This window comes from Lepus europaeus, chromosome 3 (assembly GCF_033115175.1).
Source record: "Lepus europaeus isolate LE1 chromosome 3, mLepTim1.pri, whole genome shotgun sequence".
In the NCBI taxonomy this organism is placed as follows: domain Eukaryota; kingdom Metazoa; phylum Chordata; class Mammalia; order Lagomorpha; family Leporidae; genus Lepus; species Lepus europaeus.
This window is the reverse complement of record NC_084829.1, coordinates 38,542,685-38,566,482: the sequence shown is the minus strand read 5'-3', so window position 1 is coordinate 38,566,482 and position 23,798 is coordinate 38,542,685. Positions and strand designations below refer to the sequence as shown.

The 23,798-nt window shown below is 55.6% G+C and overlaps 1 protein-coding gene across 2 annotated transcripts in view; it reads left to right on the top strand.

The window, feature by feature from the left end:
- The window catches only part of BTBD9 (BTB domain containing 9), a 453,793-nt gene extending 430,233 nt beyond the window's left edge, over positions 1 to 23,560 (top strand). For both annotated transcript variants that reach the window (XM_062186048.1, XM_062186049.1), the window contains exons 10-11: positions 6,349 to 6,427; positions 23,366 to 23,560. In XM_062186048.1, coding sequence (XP_062042032.1) covers positions 6,349 to 6,427; positions 23,366 to 23,560 — 274 coding nt within the window. The remainder of the gene's footprint in view (positions 1 to 6,348; positions 6,428 to 23,365) is intronic.
- The last annotated feature ends 238 nt before the right edge of the window (positions 23,561 to 23,798 follow it).

The window sequence follows — 23,798 nt, the reverse complement described above, 5'->3', positions numbered from 1 at the left end:
TCGACCGAGCGCGCAGCTTCGGGAGGGACGCACATGGAGCGGTGAGGGAGGAAGGGGACACCCGTCTAGCCAGCCAGATCAGCCGAATCAACCCTGGCGATCAATGGGCTGACAGATATCGCAGCCAGATCGCCCTCACATCTCTCTACCACACTCTTTAACTCCGATTATTTGCTTGTCTGTTCCTCACCAGAATGGAAGCTCCTTGAGGGCAGGGACTTTGTTCTCTGCTGTTTCTCAGGTCTCCAATGGCCCTCTTCCACAGTAAGCACTTGCTAAATATTGTGCAGGGAAGGAAGGAGGGACAGAGAAGGAAGGAGGTATGTCAGTGACTCAACCTTTTCTCCTGGGTTGATCAGAGTCCTGTGGCGGGGCCAAGGCTGGATCACAGTGGCCTGAAAGCAGAGAGCGGGGAGGGGTCTGGGAGTCTCCCCCCTGGGAAATCCACTTGCTCTCAGCTGTACCTGCTGCCCCCAGAGTCCAGACTTTCGCTGCTTGAGGTCTCTGGGGAGAAATGTGTCTCTTCCTGGGGAGGTGTTGGGGAGGGCTTCTCCCTAGTGTGCAGGAAGGAGGGGAAGGGTTTGGGGAGTGCACCTGGTCCTGATACTTGCTTTCAGCCTCTCCTCTCGGTTCAGTCCCCTGCACACTCCTGCCCTTAGGCGTGGCTGGTGAGCCTCTCTAGGCCCTGCATTGTGGACCACTTGCTTCACGCAGAGGTTGGTCACATCTCCTATCCTTCCTGCCTGCTTTGTGAGAGGGAGACTATGTGTGTGTAGTGTATTGATGTGACGCATAGAGTAAAACGCTTTACTGCCCCCAATGGAGGGAGCAGTTAAACCATGCATTCAGGGGGCTATTCATTTTGTTTTTTGGAAAGAAAAAGACAGACAGGGATCTTCCATCCTCTGGTTCACTCCACAAATGGCTGCAACAACCGGGGCTGGGCCAGGCCAAGGCCAGGAGCTGGGAACCCAGTCTGGGTCTTCCACGTGGGCAGCAGGTACCCAAGTGCTTGAGCCAGCACTGCTGCCTCCTAGGGCGAACATTAGTGTGAAGCCGGAATCAGAAGCAGAGCCAGGACTCAAACTCAGACACTCTGATAAAGGAAACACCAGACACCTGCCTCCAGTTTGCCATGTTTAACTTCCGGTCTGGCCCTGGTCAAATACTCTGTCGTTTCCATCCCCCCAGAGCTTCATCAGGTCTGCTGCAGAAGGTTCTGGCGTTGGCATTCTCTTTATAGCATATGCAACAGAGACACATACTTCTCCAGATTCAAGAAGACAGCACACCCTAGGCGTGGTCTAAACAGGTCAGGGCTTAAGATGGAAAGCGTTCTCAGCGGGCTCTGCCATCTTCCTTTCCCCCTGTCACCTTGAACCTGTGCAGTGCCCTCATCATGTGGAGCCACTCACACACCCCATGCCCATACAATGGCAGGTGCACACCCCTTCCCCGCCTGGGAGCGCTCTTCCTTCAGACAAAGGTACAGCTGTCCACAGCCAGCAGCACAACCTGGCATATCTGTAACCCGCTGTGGACCAGTCCCACCTTTCCCCCAGCTGAGTTAATGCCCCCTCTGGCAAATTGTTTCTCACGTAAACACAGAAAGTATTTTAATCCTCTTTTCTCTTATTTACCTCAAGGACTATTTAACATATATAAAAGACTAAAAAATAATATAACATTCACTCACATACTCATCCCCTGCAATTGACCGTAGTTAATATTTCCCACATGCATTTCAAGTCTTTTTTATTTTAATCAAAGAAATGAGACATCCCAGTTAACGCTGAAGTTTCTTTTGTTCTTGCCAGCAGTCCTGTTCCTTGCCTTCTCCTCAGAGACGACCACGGCCATGAATGTAGCGTATATCCTTCCAGAATCTTTAAACATGTTTTGCTAGCATATATGAACGCGTTTTCCTGAGTAACTGGCTAGTGTTCTATGGGCAGTCTCGCTTTGTGTATGCTGTCCTATACCTTGCCTTTCAGTGCAATCTTATGTATTTGTTTTTTAAGATTACCGGGGCTTTTTTTTTCTCCCCTTAATGTATTCATTTGAGAGAATGAAAAAGAGACAGACAGAGAGCACTCCCATTAGCTGATGCGCTCCCCCAGATGCCCGCAATGGCCAGGGCTGGACCTGGGGGCCAGGAACACAGTTCAGGTCTCTGGGGAAAGGGCCACTTGCTTGGACCAGCACACAGCTGCCTCCCAAGGTGCATCGGCAGGAAGCTGGAATCCGGAGCTGGGGTAGGAATTGAACCCAGATACTGTGGGAAACCCTGGACTTCACCGCCAGACCGAGTGCCTGCTCCAACCCCCTGGGATTTCGAATCCTCCCCCCATACTTAGGTCTTTCCAGGAAGAGCCCCTCTGAGCCTCTTCTCTCTCCCAGTTTGCCCTGTGTGTGAGAGTAAAGATGCAGCGTACTAGCCAGCAGTCAGCGTGCCTTTCCCCAGCCACGCTCCTTGTGCGTGCCCTTCTCACCGTCAGTTCCCACGGGAAACAGGCTTCTCGGGACTCACTCGCCTGAGGGCGGCTTGGGAGCCCCTGTGGGTAGGACCCGTGGCACTGGCCACTGTGGTCTGCAGCCCTGAGATGACAGGACTACCCCTGGGCCCTGGGGTAGTCAGTGTTCCAGTCACCAGATTGTTGGAAAGTTCCTCGCTGTGCCCTTGAGTGGAAGGAGCCCACAAGAACAGGCGTGCAGCCTTGGGCCATCACACGGGCCACTTCTCTGCTCCTGCCTCAGTCTCCTCCCCGCTGAGCCGCACGCTGGCTGCCTGCCCTCCCAGCCCACTGTCTGGAGCCGAATGAGGGGCATGACTATTGCAGAGAGCTTTGTAAGCCACCCCGAGCCTGCGGGTTGGGAGTGGCTTTCAGGATGACAGGCTGTTCTGGACAGACCGCCCACCGGTCCGGCTCTGCCCTGATTCTGTATGCAGGAGAGTAGTTAATCCTCACCTAGCAGCTTCCCAGAGACGGTCTTGAATCCCTTGTTTTTCTGGCTTGTTTAATTACTCCTATGGCAACAACACAATTTTTTTCTTCCTTTTTTAAAAACTTCATATAAATGGTTGTTCAGTCTCATGATGAGTTAAATTGAATATGTGGGTGGACCTGGAAACCCCATCAAAATGTATAGCTTTATTTCTCTGGAAAAATTGCTTCCAAGCCTCACACAGGGGAGTTTTGGAACACCCCCAGAGTATCGTTGGGCCCGTGGTACTGTTTGCATTGTTCTCTAATGAGTTTGTGGAAGGACAGCTCATCTCCCTGTGAGATTTTCCCTTTCTTAGGGCCAGGCTGCCTCATGCGCGGATCTCCCACGGCACCAGCAGTGCCAGCTCAAGAGTGTATTCAACAGGTACTCGCTTAATTCCTCCGAGAAGCGAGTGCTGCTGGGAGCCGCCCAGGCACCCCGGGAAGCCTGTGGCAGCAGATGAGTCAAACCCGGTCAAACCCGGTGACTCACCGAGGAGGCCCAGGGAGGCAGCGCCTCGTCCAGGTTGGGTGAAATGACCGTAGCAGCGGTCACAAGAGCAGAGCAGCGGTCACAAGAGCAGATCGGCTTCCGGATGCTTCATTTGCGCACAAGACTGTTCCAGACAGCTTACATTTGTGAACGTGCTCATTCTTCACACACACACACACACACACACACACGATTTATTATTCTCATTCTACAGATAGAGACTGAAGCCCAGAGAAGTTCAGTGACTCCCTCCCTCCCTCTCTCCCTCTCCCTCTCCCTCCCTCCCTTCCTCCCTCTCTTTCTCTCTCTCTCTGTTGCTCTGCCTCTCAAATCTTTAAAGAAATTTTTTTCAAAATGTGGTTGGACCTAGGAGCCCCATCAAACAGTACAAAAGAGTATAAAAATAAAGTAAATGACTCTAGAGCTCTCACATCCAGAGCTAAAATCTTGAGCAACACATTGGCCAGCATTCTTAAGGACATTTTTCTTTGAGTATGTGTGTATGTATTGACGATTGGACACCATTGGGACCTCATTCTAGGTGCACATTCTAGGTGTGACCAGGCGAGCAGTCTTGTTTCTGTGAGCACTGGACAGAGGAGGAAACCCCAGCTCGGGGCAGGGCACCAGGCCAGGGAGTGCCAGGGCTGGGGCTTCATTCCTCTGGAGTTTTTGGTAAGCTCTCAAAGCAAAGTCCACATTTGTGTTCTGACCCATTGTTCCCGGCAAACCCTTGCTCCCAGCACCCAGGCCTGGCTCTTTCCTGGAGGTTTTACCTGCTAGAAAAGAGATCCCGCAGCCTTGGCAGTGGGCACATGTACACAGCACCAGTAAAGCTCAGGACGCACGCAGCCGAGCTCAGCGACGCGGCCGCTTTTCCTGACCCTGCAAATCCAGCCCCGTGCCGCTTCCTCATTCCCTTGCCCAAGAGCGTTGTTTCGAGGAGTTTCGGGGAAATGAAATCTAATAGTTGGCGCCCTTCCTCCTGATACTTTGGTCTTAGGACTGGTATCCAGTTCTGCTAAAAATGAAATCATATATTCGACTCTCAGGATGTGTTAGTGAAAATGAACTCTAATGTGATTAGATATTAATGCAATGTAATGGAGGATCGGTATTAAATTGAGACCTTCTGATCTTATTACTCCACAAAATGCTGCCTCCTGCTCAGGCTGTGGCCTTGCCCAGAGCCCTGAGCCTGCTGTGGAGAAGGAGGAGTGCAAGGAAAGGAAGTGAGGGAAGCAGCCGTGAGAGACGGGAGCACCCTGCTCTGCCCCAGACGCATCACTCACTCCCCGCACTGCCTTGAGCCGGTGGCCCATCATGGAGGGAGGAATGAGGGGTGGAAGGGCCACAGGGGCCTGATTCTGGGCCTGTCTGTCCGCTTATGGTTGAGGCCTGAGAGCATCCAAGTGTCAGGTCTTACCTTTGTGTCTGGAATCACTTGAAGACTGGATACGCGTCGGGCAAGAGGAGCAGAATCTTCGCTCTCTCCATTCCCCACCTGTGCAGTGCTTTGTGAGGCTGTCGGCACTGCCCTAGTTCTGTCTCCCTTTCCTGGAGGGGCAGTGAACCAGCTGGAGTGTGTGCCGTAGCACCCTTCAGGGACAAGAATGGAACTGGGACAGCCCATGCGATGTGACCCCGCAGCCGGGGACAGCGCCCCTCACTGCTGCTGGAGGGACTCTCCGTTCAGAAGTGACAGTGGGGCCTTGCAGGCCGCATCCCAGCACACAGTCTCCCGGAGAGAGCTGTGGGGACTAGGAGGAGAGCGACGCCCATGCTGAGAACATGGGCCAAGAATGCAAGCTCTGGGGGTGGTCAGATGGCATCACCTTCGCGTATGAGTAACAGTGTTTACAAAGAAGGTGATTTTTCTTACTGTTTCCAGAAAACTGCTTTCAGAGGCACTGTCTTTGCACACAGGATGGTAACGACTTTTTAATGACCTTAAGGGGACTGGTGTCCAGGCAGCAGTGAATCAATCTCAGTGGGAGGCTCACGGGGAGGAGGAAGATGGAACACCTGAAACCAAAGGGGGAAAACAAGCTGCAAATACATACATTTTCTCTGCTCGCATTACTTGGTAATTAGACAATTACAGGAAACAGCTTCCCAGCAGCTGGCATTTCCACTGGGTGAGCGAAGGAGGGATGGCAGCCACTGTGAGCCCCTCACACTTATTACAGAAATATTATTGGAGTTTACAGTCGTGGGGGCCACGTGCCCCTCCAGCACATCCTGACGAGCGGCTGAGCATCAGGCCGGGTCCAGGGCCTGCTCACTGAAAGCCCATGCTGGTCAGTGAGGGACTGCCTTGTAGAAACAGGCCAGTCGGCAGAGGAGCCTCTGGGTGGGCCCTTCGTGTGGAAGCAGGAAGTGGGCGTGGGTGGAGACCTTGGAGAACTCGTCTCTTCCCCAGTGCCAGCACTTGTATATGGGGTGAGGGGAGACTCAGTGAGTGCCTCCTGCTCCAGCTGAACACTGGGACTCTGGGGCGCTCCCCTTGGCCTGCCCCACCCAGCCTACGTCTCGGCTCTGCTTCCCACCCCTCCTCCCAGAACCCCCACTCCCACCGCTGGGCGTCACTGCCAACAGCCCTGTGAGCTAGCCCCGGGTCAAAGAAGAGGGCGTAATTGTATGAACTCCACCAGCTGGTACTGCCTTTGCCTTCGCCTCACTCTTGCGCCGTGGACTGGGTCTGCAGTTTGTGCACATCCCTGAAGGGCCCTGCGAGCATCCGAAGTGGTGTTCACGGGCAGGGAGGAATGCCTTCTCTGACCAGGTGGTCGTCCCCTGCACAAGGACGGCCACTCGTGGGGAGGCCCTGCAGCCCCGTCTAACCCCCGGCTGTGTTTCCTCTCCCAGGTCCTGGCAGTCGGTGACTTTCGACAGGCAGCCTGCCTCCTTCATCCGCATCGTCGGAACACACAACACAGCAAATGAGGTAAGGGGCTCGCTCCGTGAGAGCTGCCGCGACATTTCCCGATGCACAGGTAACTGCTCCTTCCCGAGTTAAGTGGACCTGTTTGTTCTGCCCGCTAATGGCCTGTTGTTGAGACAGCTTGGTACAGAAGCAAGTCCTGCCCCTGCACAGTGGGGACATCATTATCATGTCTGGATGTCTCCTCGCGGGCACATGAAAGCCCACTCCCGGGGCTGTGCGTATTCCCGCAGGCCCCTGCAGAACCTCGGGAGGTCAGACACCTGTCCCCATCCCTGGGTCCTCAAGCCCTCCTCCCTCCTGGGCGGCAGTGCTTTCACAAGGTTCCTGGGCCGTGCGGCTGTCATCCGGGTCTGTGTGGGGCACTCTGGCCTGCACGGTCCTGTGTGTTGAGTGTTTGCCTGTGGTGGACGCTCTGGAAGCCGAGGAGAAGCACGAAAGCAGTAAGAGTTCTGCAGCTTCCCCTGCACGAGCCTTCTCAGATCTGTAGAGCGCCGACTCTGTGTGTGCCACCGGACACTGCCCTGGGGCCCTGGGCATTCTGAGCCATGTGACCTCGGCATTGTGTTTTATAAGGAAAGCCCCGATGGCCTGGTGCGTGTCCTGGAGCCCGCACTAACCCGAGCTCAGCCAGCCACTCCCTAACCCCTGGAGCCCGGGCCCTGTTCAGCCCCCACCTCCTCCTCCCTGTCTCAGCCACTGCCACCCTCTACCCCAGCAGGTGCCGGGCAGGAGGGTGGGGAGGGCCTGTGTGTGCTGTGAATGCCGAGTGTCGGTCCCAGGATGGGCCTGGACTCCTGTAAGGGGCTGTGCTGGCCCGAGGGTATCCCCATGCCCAAGCGGGCAATCGAAGACAGACAGCCAGGTCAGGAGACTGGAAGCAAAGAGCAAGCCTTTTTGCTACTTTCAGAACACAGGGCGCTACGTTTTCACTTTGCCGTTGGCCCCGCATTTTGAAGCTGGCTCTGGATTAATGCACTGTATTCCTGGAACCCAGAACACATCAGGGGACTCCAAAAAGCATTTTTTTTTCCAAAAAGCATTTTTAAACGTGAAAATGTTGTGATAATGTATGTTCGTTTTCTGTTTATATTTGTTTAGAATAAAAATGATCCACACCCACGGTGTGTTTCTTGCAGAGAGGAGCTGATAAACAGAAATATGAACTTCACCTCTGCATTTCAGAACAAACCTGAAAATTACCAAAATGAACGAACTGAGACTTTATTTGAAAGCAGAATTCAAGAATTCCAAACATTAGGTCACAAAAGTACTTTTTCTTATTTTTATGACCTAACAAAAGTAAATTTGAATTTGCATTTTAATATGTATCTGATCCCCAAACCATCGTATTTTTAAAATTTTTCTAGTAAACCTCAATTTTTCTTACCAGCTACACTACATTGTGTATGTATGTATTACTGTCTTTGAAAATCATTGACGTTTACCCTTACGTAGTAATATGTCAAGTTAAAGTTAAATGTCTTTTATTTGCAGTCTTTGTTTCCTATTTAGTACTTTCCCCCTCAAAAGATCATTGCTTCTCTTTAATTCCTAAATGGATCTCTGAAATACTGTATGGTGACAGAAGGAATTCTCCTGTCAGGAGAGGCTGAGGAGTGTTTTTTTTTTTTTTTTTTTTTTTTTGACAGGCAGAGTGGACAGTGAGAGAGAGAGAGAGAGAGACAGAGAGAAAGGTCTTCCTTTGCTGTTGGTTCACCCTCCAATGGCCGCTGCAGCCGGCGCACCGCGCTGATCCGATGGCAGGAGCCAGGTGCTTCTCCTGGTCTCCCATGCGGGTGCAGGGACCAAGCACTTGGGCCATCCTCCACTGCACTCCCGGGCCATAGCAGAGAGCTGGCCTGGAAGAGGGGCAACCGGGATAGAATCCGGCGCCCCGACTGGGACTAGAACCCGGTGTGCCGGCGCCGCAGGCGGAGGATTAGCCTAGTGAGCCGTGGCGCCGGCCAAGGAGTGCTTCTGAACAGGGTCTCCCCCAGGCCCGTGCTCAGCCCCACCCTGTCCCCTCAGTACCGAGGAATCATGAGGTATTGTAGCTCAGAGCTCTCAGTGAGGAGTGATTCCCTGTCGCAGAGCTCAGGAGTTGGCGTGTGAACCTCTCTCCTCTGTGCCCAGTTTCCTGAACGGACCTTGCCGGGGCCCAGCCTCATTGGTGGGGATGGGACCGGCCAGTTGGGGTTGGCTGGTGGGCACCAGGTAACTAGTGACCGGCCTCAGCTGGCTGGAGAGTAACTTGCTCAGCTGCATTAAGGAATCTGTTATTGACCAGGAAGAAAACGCTCCACTTAGTGTTGCCAACTGGGAAACATCTCAATCATCAGATAAGCAATGAACGAGATCATAAAGCAAACCCCATCCTGTTAGCTACATCATTCTCGGAGTGCCCAAAACAAACAGTAAAATTGACTTTTTCCAGGCACCAGGAGTGTAGAAACTCCAAAAGAGAGGGTTCTTTACTGCAGGGTTCTGGGTTCTGGGACAGCCTTTGCAGAAGGAATGTCACTGATCTCAGAAAACAGCGGGAATGCAGATCAGCGGGTGTGGCCGTGTGGCGGGTGAGGGGCTGGGCTTCCATGGAGGGAGGAAGATGCCTTGGGCTAGCTGGGCAGGACTCCTGGGGGAGGCAGTGGTGGGGAACACGAGGGTTCAGACAGAAGGTGCTGGCCGCCTCACAGGGCAGGGTAGCTGGGGATGGTGGCCCGGGATGTAAGTCAGGCAATCGAAGACAGACAGCCAAGTCAGGAGACTGGAAGCAAAGAGCAAGCCTTTTTGCTACTTTCAGAACACAGGGCTTCCTATAGGAAGTCCCATGGGGACCGCAGAAATGGGCTGAAGCAGGACTGCTAGGTGTCCTTAGCTGTGCCTGCTTGCTTGCCAACAACACCCTTGGCTGTCTCAGTCAGCTGGGGCTGCTGTCACAGAATCCCCTCGACGGGTGTGTGCATCTCACAGTTCTGGAGGCTGGGGCCCACGATCAGGATGTCGACACCGAGGTTCTGGTGAGGCCCTCTGTCTGGTCATATCTGCCCACAGCCTTCCTTGGTGCACTCAGAGCCAGCCAACTCTAGCCACTCTCTTTTTAGGACACTAATCCCATCCTGGGGCTCTACCCTGGCAACTTCATCTAGACCTGTGTATTTCCCAAAAGCCGCACCCCTGATACCACTCTAAGGGGTAGAATTTCAAGTGTGAACTCGAGCGGGGCACACACCTGCAGCCCATAGTAGTAGCCAGGACTGGTGTCCTTTAGCTGTGGTATGTTTGTGAACCCAGAGATGGTGCTGATTTCCAGAAGAGTAGCTGGGATTGGCTTTTAGCTTAGAGCGGTAGAGCATCTGTTGCAAAACAGAGAAGCATGGTGAATAAACCCTTCGCCGCATCACCGAGGTGGACCTGTTTTCTGCAGATGCTGCCCACTTAAGAGAGGGGTGGGCAGGGCAGGCCGTGCTGGGAAGCACAGTCCCGAGGGGCTCATGCGAGAGGAAGGGCATTCAGAAGAGAAAGTGGTTGGGCTGTTTTGGCAAAGGGTGGGCAGAGTCCAGGCCAGTGTGAAAGTGCTCAGAGCCGCCGTCTGATTATAGAGACCCTGAGTTGGTTTTGCGTGGCTGGGAGCCCAGTGAGTTGATAGCTGTGCCGCTGTGACCGTGGAAACTGCCCTGACCTCCACGCCTCAGGCTGCTGCTCAGTAGCCCAGGGCTGATAACCACGTGGTGAGTGAAAGCAGGCTCCGAGCCAGCACTGCCGGGGACGTGTCTGTCTTGCTCCTGTCGGCCAGGTCTGTCTGCATCCAGAGGCCCCCCGCTAATTTTCCCCACTTTCCCGCGCACTGGGCTGACTGGCAGGTGGCAGCAGCTGGCCGTCTGTGGAGGCTCCGATTCCTCCATCACCTGTCTGGGCACGCTTCTGTGTCGCCATGGCTCCATCCCTCTCCTCTGGGCAGCGTGCATCTGCCGCTGGCACCCGTCTCTCATCTTCCTTTGTGAGCCTGCCACAGTGAGTGCACTGCACCTTTCAGCTGTGTGCAGGGCTGCTGTCAGTGGCTCCCCTAACCCTCACCTGCTGAAGGCGCCACCCCTCCCTTCAGGGACCTCCTGCTCCTGTGCACTCAGCGTCATCCCTAGTGTTTCTCTCACCTCCTTGGAACATTCTCCTTGCATTTCTGCCCTGCGTTTCGTCCTTGAGCTCCCTGCTCTCTGCTCCGTCTCTCCTCCGCGCTTGGCCCTGCTCTCAGGTGGCTCCTGTTTCTCTCCGTTATCCTTGGCTGCTTTCCCACACGCGCTGCTCGCGAGCAGGATTTCCTTTGTCTTCCTCCCCGCTTGGCACTAGATGGCAGACACACGTCAGCTTGTCTTCTGGCACATCCGCCTTCCCCTCACCTGGCTCCGCTCATCTGGCTCCCCACTGCCTGTGGCCAGAGAGGTCCTTCTTGGCCATTTTCTCTCTGCCAACGTCACCGACGTGTGTCCAGCCGCTGTGGCTGTCCACCTGTCTCCACTGCTGATCGGCCTTGAGCCTCTTGGGAGGCAGACTCTTCTCCCCTGGTGTGCTCTCCTGAGGGAGGAAGCCACAGGCCTGGGCCTGTCGACAGCTCTGCAGAAGTCAACGGTGGGCTTGTCACAGAACCCCTGTGACTGCGACACCGCTCACCAACCCCTTCATTTTCATTTCATTAATTATCTGTGCAAAATAACAAAGGCCCCCGCCTACATCCTTAAATCCAGCTGGGTCTAAAGGGATCAAGTCTGTGGACCTATGGAAATCAGCAGTGTTATGAAAAGGAATAGAAATCACGCCTGTTTCTTCTTAAGGTTTTATAGCGATCTGGGCACAAAGGAGGCTCAGGAATGATTTTCCAGCCGGCTGGGGGCTCAGGGCCCAGGAAGCCCCACTGACAGAGAGGCTGCAGGAAAAGCAAGCTCTGCAATGCAGAAAGGCAAGACTCCTGCCCCGGAGCCCACGTGCAGGCTGCCGCCACTGCAGTAACGGGCACTGAGGATGGTATTGGCAAGCCGTAGGTGGCCCTCAGGGTTCATTCTTTTTTTTTTTTTTAAGATTTATTTATATATTTGAAAGAGTTACACAGACAGAGAAGGAGAGGCACAGAGAGAGAGATCTTCTATCTGCTGGTTCACTCCCCAAATGGCCACAGTGACTGGAGCTGCACCAATCCGAAGCCTAGAGCCAGGTGCTTCTTCCAGGTCTCCCATTCAGGTGCAGGGTCCCAAGGACTTGGCCATCTTCTACGGCTTTCCCAGGCCATACCAAAGAGCTGGATCAGAAGTGGAGCAGCCGGGACTCGAATCAGCACCCATATGGGATGCTGGCACTGCAGGCGGCAGCTTTACCCGCTACGCCACAGCGCCGGCCCCCCAGGTGGAGTTTCTATAATCATACAGAAGATGTTCTTAAATCAGAAGCCAGAAATATCTGTGGGAAAGTATATGTACCAGATACCTCAGCATCTTATAGCTTAGGACCCGTACAGTAAACTTAATTGTCCTACATCACAAGAGCGGCAGCTAGTACTCACTGAGCACCTGCTGTATGCCAGCCCCTGTACCAAGCCCTCTGTTTATCACATCGCTAATCCTCTTCCATGAAGTAGGTGCGTCTTCAGGACGATGAGCCTCGGCGCTAAGTGGTGCAGAGCTACTGAGACCAGGCATTCTTCATCACCCAGTGCTGACGGGCAGAGCTGGCGCTGGCTCTCGGCGCGGTTTAGCACCATCTGCTCCAAGTGAACACGGGCCACCGCCTGCCTGTGGCGGAGCGTCTCCACCCCCACGCGCAGTTTCTCGAGGGGCTCCTGTGTGAGTTTAGGCTGCAGGAATGGGGGTGCTCTCGTCCTAGACCTAAAGAGATACCACTGCCTGTCCCTCACATAGCAGTCATCACACAGTGGACCACGATCCATGGGGATGAGCAGGACAGCAAGCTTGTGGCCAGAACCCAAAGAATGCTCGCGGCACCTACAGTAGGGTCCCATTCCTGTGACAAAGCGAAGTGCTCACGTCTGTGCACGCATGAGTGGTGGAAGCACTAGGGAAGGGCGGCAAGGGAGTGATCGTTCCCTAAGCCCCATGGTGGCCTTCTTAGGGGAGAGGCTCATGCCAGGCGGGGACGAGGAGGCGTGAGCAGGTTCTTGACCCAGGCACTGGCTCTTGAACCAGGTGGTGTTTATACGGGTGTTCGCTGGGTACCTATTCAACACTTGGTGCTTTTCTATCTGGCGCACCTTTTGATGTGTAGTTGTCATGGTAAAATGTTTAGTTTTGAGCAAAATGGAAATGTCAGTGGGAAAACGGAAGCTGAGAGGTGCTGGCCAGTGTGTAGAGGGTCAGCCCACCATGCAGTAGCAGAGGCAGGCTTTGAGTTCAGGCTGTCTGGCCCTTAGCATGTAGGCTGCTCCCTGTCCCAGAAAGACATAAGAAATAATAAGTAGGAGTGAGTCCTGCTCCACCCCGGCCCCTGGCTCGATGGCTCTGAGGGAGACGGGCAGGTGGGCTCACTGCACTAGCCGTGCTAGATGGAGGGGGTACACGAGGCGGCCTCTTCCTGAAGGCGGTTGCAGCTTCCCTGGCTGACAGATGCCATCCCCCCTTGAAGAGCACTTAGCTCTGGGTGACATGCCCATGGCTGCACCTGTTGACGTGGACAGACGCAGGGCTGGCCCTGAGCGGGGAGAGAGCCTTCCTCATCTGTGAAATGGATCCAGTGTCGCCAGTCTTGGGCTGGCTTCGTTGTAGACAGATTCTGTTGTGGAGGGGTCGGCAGGTGCGGCTGCAGACGGCTCAGCTGGCTTGCTCCCGCAGTGTCGGGGAGGGCCACCAGCCTGTGAGCTTGTCACGGGCGGGTCTGCCCGAGCCAGCGCCGGCAGGACGGGAAGTCTGCAAGTGGCTGCTTGAGCTGCCCTCCAGGGCCACTCGGCTCAGAGCGTGGAGTGAGACAGAATTTATTTATGGGCTCTGTCAGGCCTCTGAGTGGTTCTGGGCTTCCAATGCCATTCCTGTTCCCATAGCAACATGTGGCTCCATTGAGGGGGGTGTAAAACAGGGCAACAGACTGCTTTACAAAATGACAGCAACAGCTAGGTAAACACCCCTGTGGGCTGGTGATAGTTACCCAGAGCGTCAGCGCTCAGACTGGATGGGCCAGGCCCCCGGGGCCACGACCCCCAGCCGGTCGGCAACAGTGAGGAAGCCCACAGCCCTGTGGCAGAGGTGTGGGAACTCCCGTCTGCAGGCTGCCAGCCGTCAGACTCCACTTGTGCCGGAGAAAGAACCTGGCCCCCAGGGGTGTCACGTCCCTGTGGCTGAGGGGGTCATGTACAAAGAACCTGCGTGGGGACAGAAGTCGCCCTGAATGGAGTACACCAGGACTAGAGAGAAGGGGGCGAGGGAGAGCAGGGCTGGGCACAGGCATGGTCAGGTCCAGGGCAGCTGGCACCTGGGTGTTTGTAGGATAGTCCCAGCGGGAGGCTGACTGTGGCTCCTGAGAGCAGGGACTGTGCTGTGGCATCTTTGTGTCCCCAGTCCCCAGAGTGGCACATAGCTGCCCCTCCACAGATCAGACCAGGGACCAGAGTCTGGGCGTGGGGTTCCCAGGGAAACAGCTCTCAGGAGTCACTTTGACAGTCTAGAGGATGGCACAAAGCCAGGACCCCCTGTGCACGGGAGGGGAGAGACCTGTGTTGGTTTTGATCTGGAAGCTTTAGCTGCGGGAGAATACCGGGCGCGGGAGAAGCCGTGGAAGGGGAGCAGTCCAGACAAGAACGTGGATTTAAGGATTACACATGCATGTGATGATCAGGGCCAGGAGCCTCGGCAGAGTCAGGCTGAGGAGAAGGGCCTGGCAGCACGCCCTGAGGAACAGCCACAAACGTACATGAGGACCAAGAAGATGGGCCTGGCCGGCCGTACCTCCAGCCAGCTGTGGGACCCCAAGTCACCTCACCTCTCTGCTCTCAGGATTCTTGTAATAGGATTCTTGAAATAGACTGAACTGAATCTGAAAAGTCCCTTCCCAGCTAGATGGGAAGAAGGCATAGAAGTGTTTATTTTGTTGCATAATTATAACAGGAGACCTTTTATGGGCATCTTTGCGTAAGTGTCTGTTACGAACGATTTTGTTAGGAAAAGTGAGGAGAAGCAGTACAGCACTGGGCGCACACGCCATTGTTTCACATGCTGCGCAGTCTTCCACCTGTTGTTGGAGCAGCAGTTCTGTGTCCTCATCTGGCCCCAGGAAGAGATGAGTGGAAACGTGGGTGTCCATCGCGGAGCCAGCAGCTGGATGGGAGGCCGGAAGTCTCCGCGCAGCTGGAGCTGTTGGAGAAACTGGCCACGAAGCGGAGAACTGCCCGAGCAGCTGGGCCACGGTGGCGGTGTTGTGCAGAGAGCAGGGCCGCAGCCGGGCTCTTGAGCACCTGTCCAGTGAGAAGGGGACATTGGTAAGGCCACATCCGCCAGACATCCCAGAAAGCTGGGAACAAGGACACTTCCTTTTTGTTTGTTTCTTAGTTAGAAAAACTGAAAGATATCTCTATCATTCTGCAGCCACGTTAAGACCAGGAATGTGAGTCTGTCCCCAGAATGCTGGAGTGTGCGTGCTAAACACTCACACTAAGAACTCTGCAGTGTATGTACTCAAAACCAGAAACCAGGAATTCCAGTGCTGCCTGGGATGATAGATATCGGAAGGCTTCACTCCCAGAACCTTGTAAGCAGTGGGGTTCCTTCCAGGCATCCGCGGGACCCATGGCCTGGGTGGAAAGTGGGAAAAGTCACATTGGAAAGTTAAAGCACTGTTGCCATATGTGCACATTTCATCCAGAAACTTCCATGCTTCGGCAGGATGGAGTACCTGTGCGGAAGTGTTGCTCACAATTTCAGAACTGTTCCTTAACTGAAAAGCATGTGTTGGCTGTTCACGTGCACATGTAAAACTAGGGCTTATGAAAAGGGTATTTTGTAGGAAGCAGCAGTCTTCCTTTTTATCGCTGTGGTCTGTAGATGGACAGTTGACGCCTGCTCTGAGACAAGCCCTAGAGAGACAGAACTGGTGAGCGTGGCTGGGCGGGTGGTGTGCTGAGCCCTGGGTAGATGAGTGGGGCTCCCATGCCAGCCACTTAGAAAGGGACATAGGGTCTTCAGGGGCGTGCCAGTCAGGAGCCGTGGCTTTGCGTGTGACGGGCACAGACATCACAGGGAGGTGGGCACCTACTTTGTAAAGATGTGTCGCCCTGCAGACGAAAGCTGAAAGCTCAGATCAGAAATCCTATTTGTATCGGTCGGCGTGAAAGCGCGTGGTAGGAATTACTCAGGAGAAACCGGGACAGGAAGATAAAGTCATTGATCAACACTTAATAAGTTCTCCCAATTTCTACTGTGGTTCACGAAGAATTCCTTGGCCACTTTGGGAAAATTATCAGAGGCTTCTGCTTTTAAAAACCTTGAAGAGGGGCTGGCGCTGTGGCGCAGCAGGTGGGTTAAGCCACCAGCGTCCCATATGGGCGCCGGTTCCAGTCCCAGCCACTCCACTTCAGATCCAGCTCCCTGCTAATGGCCTTGGGAACAACAGAAGATGGCCCAAGTGCTTGGCCCCCTGCACCCAAGTGGGAGACCCAGAAGAAGCTCCTGGCTCCTGTCTTTAGATCCACTTAGCCCTGCCATGGCAGCCATTTGGGGAGTGAACCAGCAGATGGAAGATTCTTTCTCTCTGCTTCTGCCTCTCTCCCTCTCTGCAACTCCACCTTTCAAATAAATAAATAAATCTTAAAAAAAAAAAAAAAAGAAAAGAAACACCTTGAAGAAAATGTTGAGCAAATAGTGTTCGGGGAATCCCTGCAGCGAGGGGCGGCAGACAGCAGCCAGGCACGACTTGAGTGTGACTGCCGGGAAGGGGCTAGCACCTTTGCATCCACCCCGTCCAGAGTTCAGGGAGAAAAGAACTCCCCAGGCCGTCTCAGACATGTCGAGAATTACGGCTCCCAGAGAAGCAAGGCAGTGTGATAATAAACAGCAGCTTCAGAAAAGGACACCCGGACTGTGACGGGGGCTGTGTCGGATTCGTACACACGACTACATTCCAAATTAGCCAGCTCCTCTCAGGGGACAGATCCGGAGGCCATTGAAGATGGTTCAGCGAAGGTGCCCCTTTGTGAGCAGCGGCAATCAAACAGGCTAATGGGATACATGATTGCCGAGAAGGGAAGGGAAAATGACGCGGAGACCGTAATAATGGTTTTGCATAAATCAGCCGTGCGACTCTGCCCTGTATGCCTCATTCACTTTTGGTCACATCCTGTCCGGGGGATACTGCAGTCTTGGGAAGCTTCGCAGGGAAGAAATTGAATCGCATGAGCTTCTGAGTAGAGAGAAACTCGGGACTTTGCTGGTGCACCTGCAGGAAAGCCCAGAGGTGCCCAATGGGAACGGGAAGTGGGCTGTGGAGCTCGGGGATGTGGTGGGACAGGCCGGGGCTCCTTTCCAGAGGCCCATCTCCCCTTGGGAGTGACAGCTGCCCCGGGCCAGTGGGCTCTCCTCCAGTTTCCTCTTGAAAGGAACAGAGGCGTGGCAGCCCACGGCGCATGCCCTGCCAGGCTGACCACAGTGGACGATGGGCAGATCTGACAGTTCCCTGGGTCCCTTGTGCATGATGATGATAAAATGCAAACACACGGTGCTCATTAAGTGTCTGCAGTGTCCAGGAGCTGGGCAGGTGTCAGCGTGTGTGGTTGCTGTGTTTGGTTCAGGGCTGGTGGCTGAGCCCAGCGTCCTGTTCCACGGGGCAGAGCAGGTGGGCCGGTGCTGGGGAGGTGGCTTTGATCCAGAAAGACCCCCTTCATCCCCTTCCCTGTCTGCCTGCCCACCCTCCAGGGCCTCCTCTCACTGACTTCCCTAAGCTCCCTTCCGGGCAGAATCCGTTCTCACGGGCTCCAGGCTGCCACAGGATCACAGATCACACACTCAGGACCGTGCGTGAGAGGCAGGCGTCAGAGCTGCCCTGTCCTGGTTGAGCCCCAGCATCCCACTCTGCACTTGCAGGGAAGCCCCACCCTGCCTGCGCCCACACCCGCCTGTGAGACCCTGCCAGTAGTCATTGCAGTAAACACTGGGCAGAGGCCATGCTCAGTGAGGGCATGAGGATTAACAACACAAGAGAGCAAGAGTCTAGGAGAATCTTGGTGCCCACCTGAGGGCCACCGCTGTGCCCCCGCAGCACCACAGGGTCCCCAAGGCCATGGTGGCCCCTTTGCTTTCCTGTGTCAGTCATTGGGTCAGTTATCTAATAATTCTGGGTTTGTTCTTTTTTTCTGTAAAAATTACTCCTTCCTATGGATTCCAGAGTGCCAGGTGTTACTTGGGGATTCCAAGATGTAGGGCTCTTTGCTGTCTACTTTGTTTAAACACTTGTATTATTTCAATTTGTCACCACAAACATGTACTCCTTCCCCAGTGTTTCTTAATTTAAGGAGTACTAGCGTTTTTTGTGTTTTTACTTATTTGAGAGACAGAGCTCCCATCTGCTGGTTACTCCCCAATGCCCACAATGGATGGGCTGGGCTAGTTCAGGCCAAAGCTGGGAGCCAGGGACTCATTCCAGGTCTCCATATGCATTGCAGAGGTCCAACTCCCCGAGGCATTGTCACTGCCTCCCAGGAGGGCACTAGCAGGAAGCTGGAGTCAGGAGCCAGAGCCCGGCATCAAGCCCAGGGACTGCAGGTGGGAGACAGCACCTCAGCTGGCCTCTTAACTGCTGCACCCTGCACGTGGCCCCAGGAGATGCCAGGTCTCTGTGACCCTCCTGTGGCCAGGAGTTGCTGGCGTCTGCCCTTTTCCACTGGACCAAGTCGGTCCTGCCTCTGCTGCCCCCACCGCCAGTGTGGCAAGCCTGGCTCTCTGGCTTGAGAACCAGCAGTGGCTCCCCTCTTCCCTCCACACACAGATCCTCACTCCTCGGACTCTTCCTTGCTTGGCTGCCTGTCCCTCACGATGTCTTCTCCCCCGGGAAGCATCCCCTGGCCCCCGGACACCCTCCTGTGAGCCCACGTGGTCCGAGCAGAGCCAGAGCTCCTGGCTTGGCTGCTGCGTGTCCGCTGGTCTCACTGTGCCTTTGCCGGGGTCCGGAGCCCCCAGTGGGGCCGCACAGGCTGGCGGGGGAATGCGTATGTGTGCATTCTGCCCCCCAAGCTTGCTGCAGAGAGCCGTCCTCCCAGCCTTGAGTGCTGCTGCCCTCACCTTGTTCACTGTGCACCCACTGTGTGCTCGGCTCCTCGCTGACTCCAGGGCTCCCCCGACTCCGTTTGTAAAACTCTCTTCCACCTAGAGCGTTTACAGTGTGTAACAATAACATTAACTGTCCCCCGGGTGCTGGCAGTGGGAGCAGCAGGAGTCAGGCCGTGGACCGGGGGTTGGGTGCTCCCTAGAGACCTGCCCTGCCCCTCAGGATCCCTCACGTGTGGGCTCCTTCCACAGAAAGGAGCTGCATCCTGGGGAAGGAGCCGTCCGCAAGAGCCCGCTCAGAGGTGGCTTATTTCTCGCTCCAGGGTTTTTGTTTCTTTGTTTTGTTTTTTATTGATTTGTTTATTGTTGTGCAAGGCCCAAGTGGGAGAAAGGATGAGCAAGCCTTGGTTCCTGAGTCAGATGGGAACTGACCAAGGCAGGGAGGGGCGGGCCTTGGGGCAGCAGGTGCCCGCAGGCTCTCGGGCTGGCTGGTGAACAGCTCACCTGAGATGAGCAGCACTGAGGGAGACCATTCGATACAAGAAGGGCAGAAGAGGCCACAAGGAGAGGGGCAGCGTGAGTCAGCTCTGGGACCAGTGTCAGCCAGGGCTCTGAGCAGCAGCCTCCTGAGACGCCGACGGGGCAGAGAGCAGGGTTACGCCATAACCGGGGAACCAGCAGGGCACGCAGCCAGGCAGCAAGACCCAGTGTGTTCCCTCTCAGAAGTCACTCTTTCCAGGCGGCGGGGCCAGAGGACAGCTGGGTTGTATTGGAGAGGAGAAGGCGGGAAAGGGACGATATTGTGGCATGTCGGGTTAAGCCACCACCTGAGACACTGGCATCTTTCATGGGCGCCAGTTCAAGTCCCGACTGCTCCACTTCAAATCCAGCTCCCTGCTGATATGCCTGGGAAGGCAGTAGAAGATGGCCCAAGTCCTTGTGCCCCTGTACCCATGTAGGAGACCTGGATGATGCTCTGGGATCCTGGCTTCAGCCTTGGCCCAGCCCTACCTATTTAGAGAGTGAACCACCAGATGGAAGACTTCTCCCTCTCTCTGTAGCTCCAAATAATAATAATAAAAAGAATGGAGTGCTTGTTGGGTTATAAGAAGCTCGAGAGGGTGGGAGGCAGGGCTCTACACCAGGCTGCACACCAGAGCCTACCCAGATGTCCAGAAAGAGGGGTGCACATGAGGCAAGAGGGACCCAGGCACTAACTCCCACCCCCCGAGAAGGTCTTTCTACTTCAGAATTCTTAGAACTGTAGAGCTAAGGAGAAGGGCGGGTCCAGAGTTGCCACTTAGGGGAAGACTTTCAGGTTTACCCTCCTAGCCCGGGGCAGAGTGTGCCCTGGGCCCTGCTGGCATTGACAGATGCCCGGAGGAGATTTGACATAAAGGGGAGGGGGGAGACACGGGGCTCACTGGAGCTAGCTCCCATGAGGCACAGCCGCAGAGGGGCCCCAGGAGACCCCACATCAGGGCAGTGACCAAGCACCTGGCCTTCAGGGAGAGGAATCGGCTCTAGGAGAACAGGGCTGCGGCCAGAACACAGAGACCAAGCCAGCAGAGTGTGCGGGCTGTCCACCTTGCCTTAGACTTGGAAATGTGAAGTGTGAAACAGTGGTCGGGAAATGAATTGAAACAGGAACATGGAGAAAGCAGCGATGCGGGAAGGGCAGCACAGAATCTGTGTCTTCAATATAACGCCACAGTTGATGACGACATTTGTCTCCTCTGTGAACCTGATGCCAAAGTACCGGGGCTTGTGTGGTATACGTGTGTTCACATTGGATGTGGACAGAATGCGTGTGAGTGTGCCAGGCAGCACGGAGCACTCCCCTAAGGGAGCAGCCCCTCTGTCTAGCTGGGTGCCTGCTGAGCCCCCTACAGTCTCACAACTCTGCCCTGCCTCCCCAACCTGGCCCTCCCTCTGTAGAGTGGCAGGTGTCCAGCCAGCCCTGCCCTGTCCTCACTGGGCACCAGTGCCCAATCCTCTAACTAAATGGGTCTTTCCCCAGGAGTGAACTCACCAAGCATGGGCAAGTGCGGAGTTCAGTGGCTCCTCATCAGCCAGCAGTCCCCACGTCAGGAGAGGCAGTGAGGTGACAGTGGGATGGCCAGAGAAGCCAGCCCTGTGTCCTGCCCCGTGGGCTCTCCATGGGCTGCTGCCCCTAGCTGTCCACACCAGACACCCTGCAGGCCTTTGCAAGTGCATCACCAGAGGCCAGCTCCATCTCAGCATTTGCGCTGTGGTTCAACAACGTCTTTGCAGGCTGCAACCCTATAATCTAGGGCCTTGGCTAATTCAGGAGAAGTGGAGAGCAGAGAGAAAGCCTTGGCCGTGGTGGCGCTGCTCGGAGAGCTCGGGCTGTACTAGGGGTTTCTCCAGGATGTGTGCTTCCAACTGCTCTCCTGCCTTTGTCTGCAGCCGTGAGACCCCGGCCACAGCCCCAGTCTCTCTGGTGGTGTGCACACCCCCCTCAGTGCCTGTCCCATCACAAGCCCAGCCTACCAGTGTCCTCAGGCCCCTCCCCTCTCACCTCCCCAGCGGCCTTACTCCTATTTCTGCCCCCAGGGGCTGCCTGGTGACTGTGGGAGGAACTCTGCCGAGGGCTCAGCCCCTCCACAGTGTGCAGAACCCCCAAAAGAGCTTTGAGGGCAAGTGTAGTCCTTTGAACATTTTAGGTTGAGATGTGGATAAAGCATTTCCCCCGAAGTTTAAATACCGTTCTCGTGAATGTAAGATAGAAAGAAGGAAACCTTCATGAAGGGGAGTGACGACGGACTCCTAGGAGGAGGTGGCTGGCAGCATGGTCGATAAGATGGATTCTAGCTCACTGAATACGGCCGCGGCCCCTCGGTGCAGGCGTCATCCCTGGGCTCTAGCTGCTGCATCCTGGAAATGGTTTTCACAAGTCTGGAAGGAGTTCCTGCTACATCTAAGACAAACCCCGGGCTGTGCGTGCGCTGCAGCCAGGGTCGCCCTCAGTCCGGCAGTCGGTGTGAGGGAGGTATGGGTGCTCCGGCAGCCCAGAGGCCTCCTGCGAGGCGGGCAGGGTCACTGTGGAGCAAGGCTTACTTCCAGGCAGTCTCAGAACGAAGGAAGTTTGAGCATCTGAAAAGTCAGTTCCCTTAAAAGTGCCAGTCTGCTTCTTGGGAAGTCCACCTGTGTAGCTCGGACCTCGGACTGAAGCGCCCACGGCAGAGGCTGGGGTGCCTGCCCTTCAGAGAATCCGGACAGGCACCTGGGGAGTGGACCCCTCGAGGGGCCTGCTGGGCCGATGGCTGAGAGAAGATGCTGTGTGGGCTGAAGGCGGCGGCCAGCGTCCCTCACTGCCCACCTCCTTCCCTGCCCTGCACTTCTGTGTCTTCCGTCTGCACTGTGTGTGCCACACGCACCAGCCCTGTTAGCAGAGAGCGTGGTTTGGGGTTCCTGTCCTCACGCAAGAAAGAATTCAGGCGTGAGACAGAGAGCAAGGGTAAGCAAGACAGCAGGGTTTATTGGAGTAGGGCATCCGTAAGAACGGATGGGCACCTCTCCAGACAGAACCTGGGAGAGAGTGCCCAGTCGCTCAGACTGGGGGGAAGCGAGGTTGTGTGGTTAGATGGAGAGCGTACACCCAGCAGGCCAGGCGGGCAGCTCAGCAGAGAGCCGAGTGCTGAGTGTGTGCAGTCTGTCTTCAGACTGCAGCTTTTAAGGGGGTGCGTCCAGTTCTTTTCCCTCCAGGACAAAGAACATTCCTTCCCAGGTCTCACTGCTCAGTGCTGAGGACTGGGGCACACCTGGCACCAGGCACGGGAGCGTCCCCTAGGGTGTCTGCCCTGGAGGAAGGCTGGGGAGGTGTCAGGGCTCCGTGTTACCAGGCCAGGTGGCCCATTTGGTGCTGAGGAGAGAGGAGTCTCCTGGGAGCTTCCCTTGGGGGAGGCTGAGACCACCGGGAAAGTTATCGGGGTCTGGCAGGACTTTGAAGTGTGACATCCGGGGCTGCTTCCCAGGTGGGCTTCTGCGGGTGCTGTGTTTTCCGCAGGCCCCTCTCACACACACGTGGGCTGATTTCCAGCTTCCTACATCACCACCCCCGACCACGCACTGTATTCTCAAGGTCAAGGCCACAACTCACCCCTGTCTACCTGTGCCTGTCGGTGCTGTGTTAGGGCTGACAGTAGGCTGGCTTCTCCTGGCCCCTGCAGGGGTGCAGCCCACCCCCCAGCCCTCCAGGTTAAGGGTGTCTGTTCCAGGCTGGACTGAGCCGTGTGTGGTTGAGGGCTGCCCCTGGGCAGGGTGTGCTTAGTGTCAGGGCCTTGCTGGAGACAAGCACGGGTCCTCTGGAGCCGTGCCCTGCGGGTCTTTCTCAGAGCAGCTGAGAGGTAGTCTGCGTTCACCCCATTAGAGTGCCCGTACAGTGGCTTTTAGTGTGTTCATGGTGTTGGGTGGCCCCAACTAGCCCGCTGCCAAATGCTGGAATCAAGTCAGTCACAAGGGACAAAGGACCTACAGGTGCGCGAACAAACTGGAGCAGTCCTGTGAGAGGATTCAGGAGAGTCCATGGGCAGGGCCCGCGTTTGCTCTTATGCTGACCGGTGGAACCTGCTGCCCTGGGAAGGACTTCCTGGAACTCCCACATGGCCGCGCCGAAGCCGGGCTCCGGGGTCACAGGCCGGCCACCCCTCACGGGTCTTCTCCTCTCCGCCAGGTGTTCCACTGTGTCCACTTTGAGTGTCCGGAGCAGCAGAGCAGCCAGAAGGAAGAAAGCAGTGAGGAACCAGTGACAGGAGACGGCAACCCCGCGGGTCAGCAGCTCGACCCCCACGCCCTGCGGGCCCCCAGCGGCAGCTCGCTGCCCCCCAGCCCGGGCAACTCACGCTCCCCCAGCCGGCAGCACCAATAGAGGCAGCAGCGGAGCAGGTGGGACTCGGGGGCCCAGGAACTGGGTCCTCCCTGAGCAGGGATCTTTGTGGACTCCCCCCCCCCCCTTCCCCAGGGAGGAGCAGACCTGACTGCAAACGGGACACAGAACAGGTTTTCTCCAAGGACCGAAAGGGCCTGCTTTGTTCTCAATTTGTTCAAATCGGGCTGGTCTCCAGGGGGAGCAAACGGGTCTTCAGTCTTCATCAAGTCCGCCATGA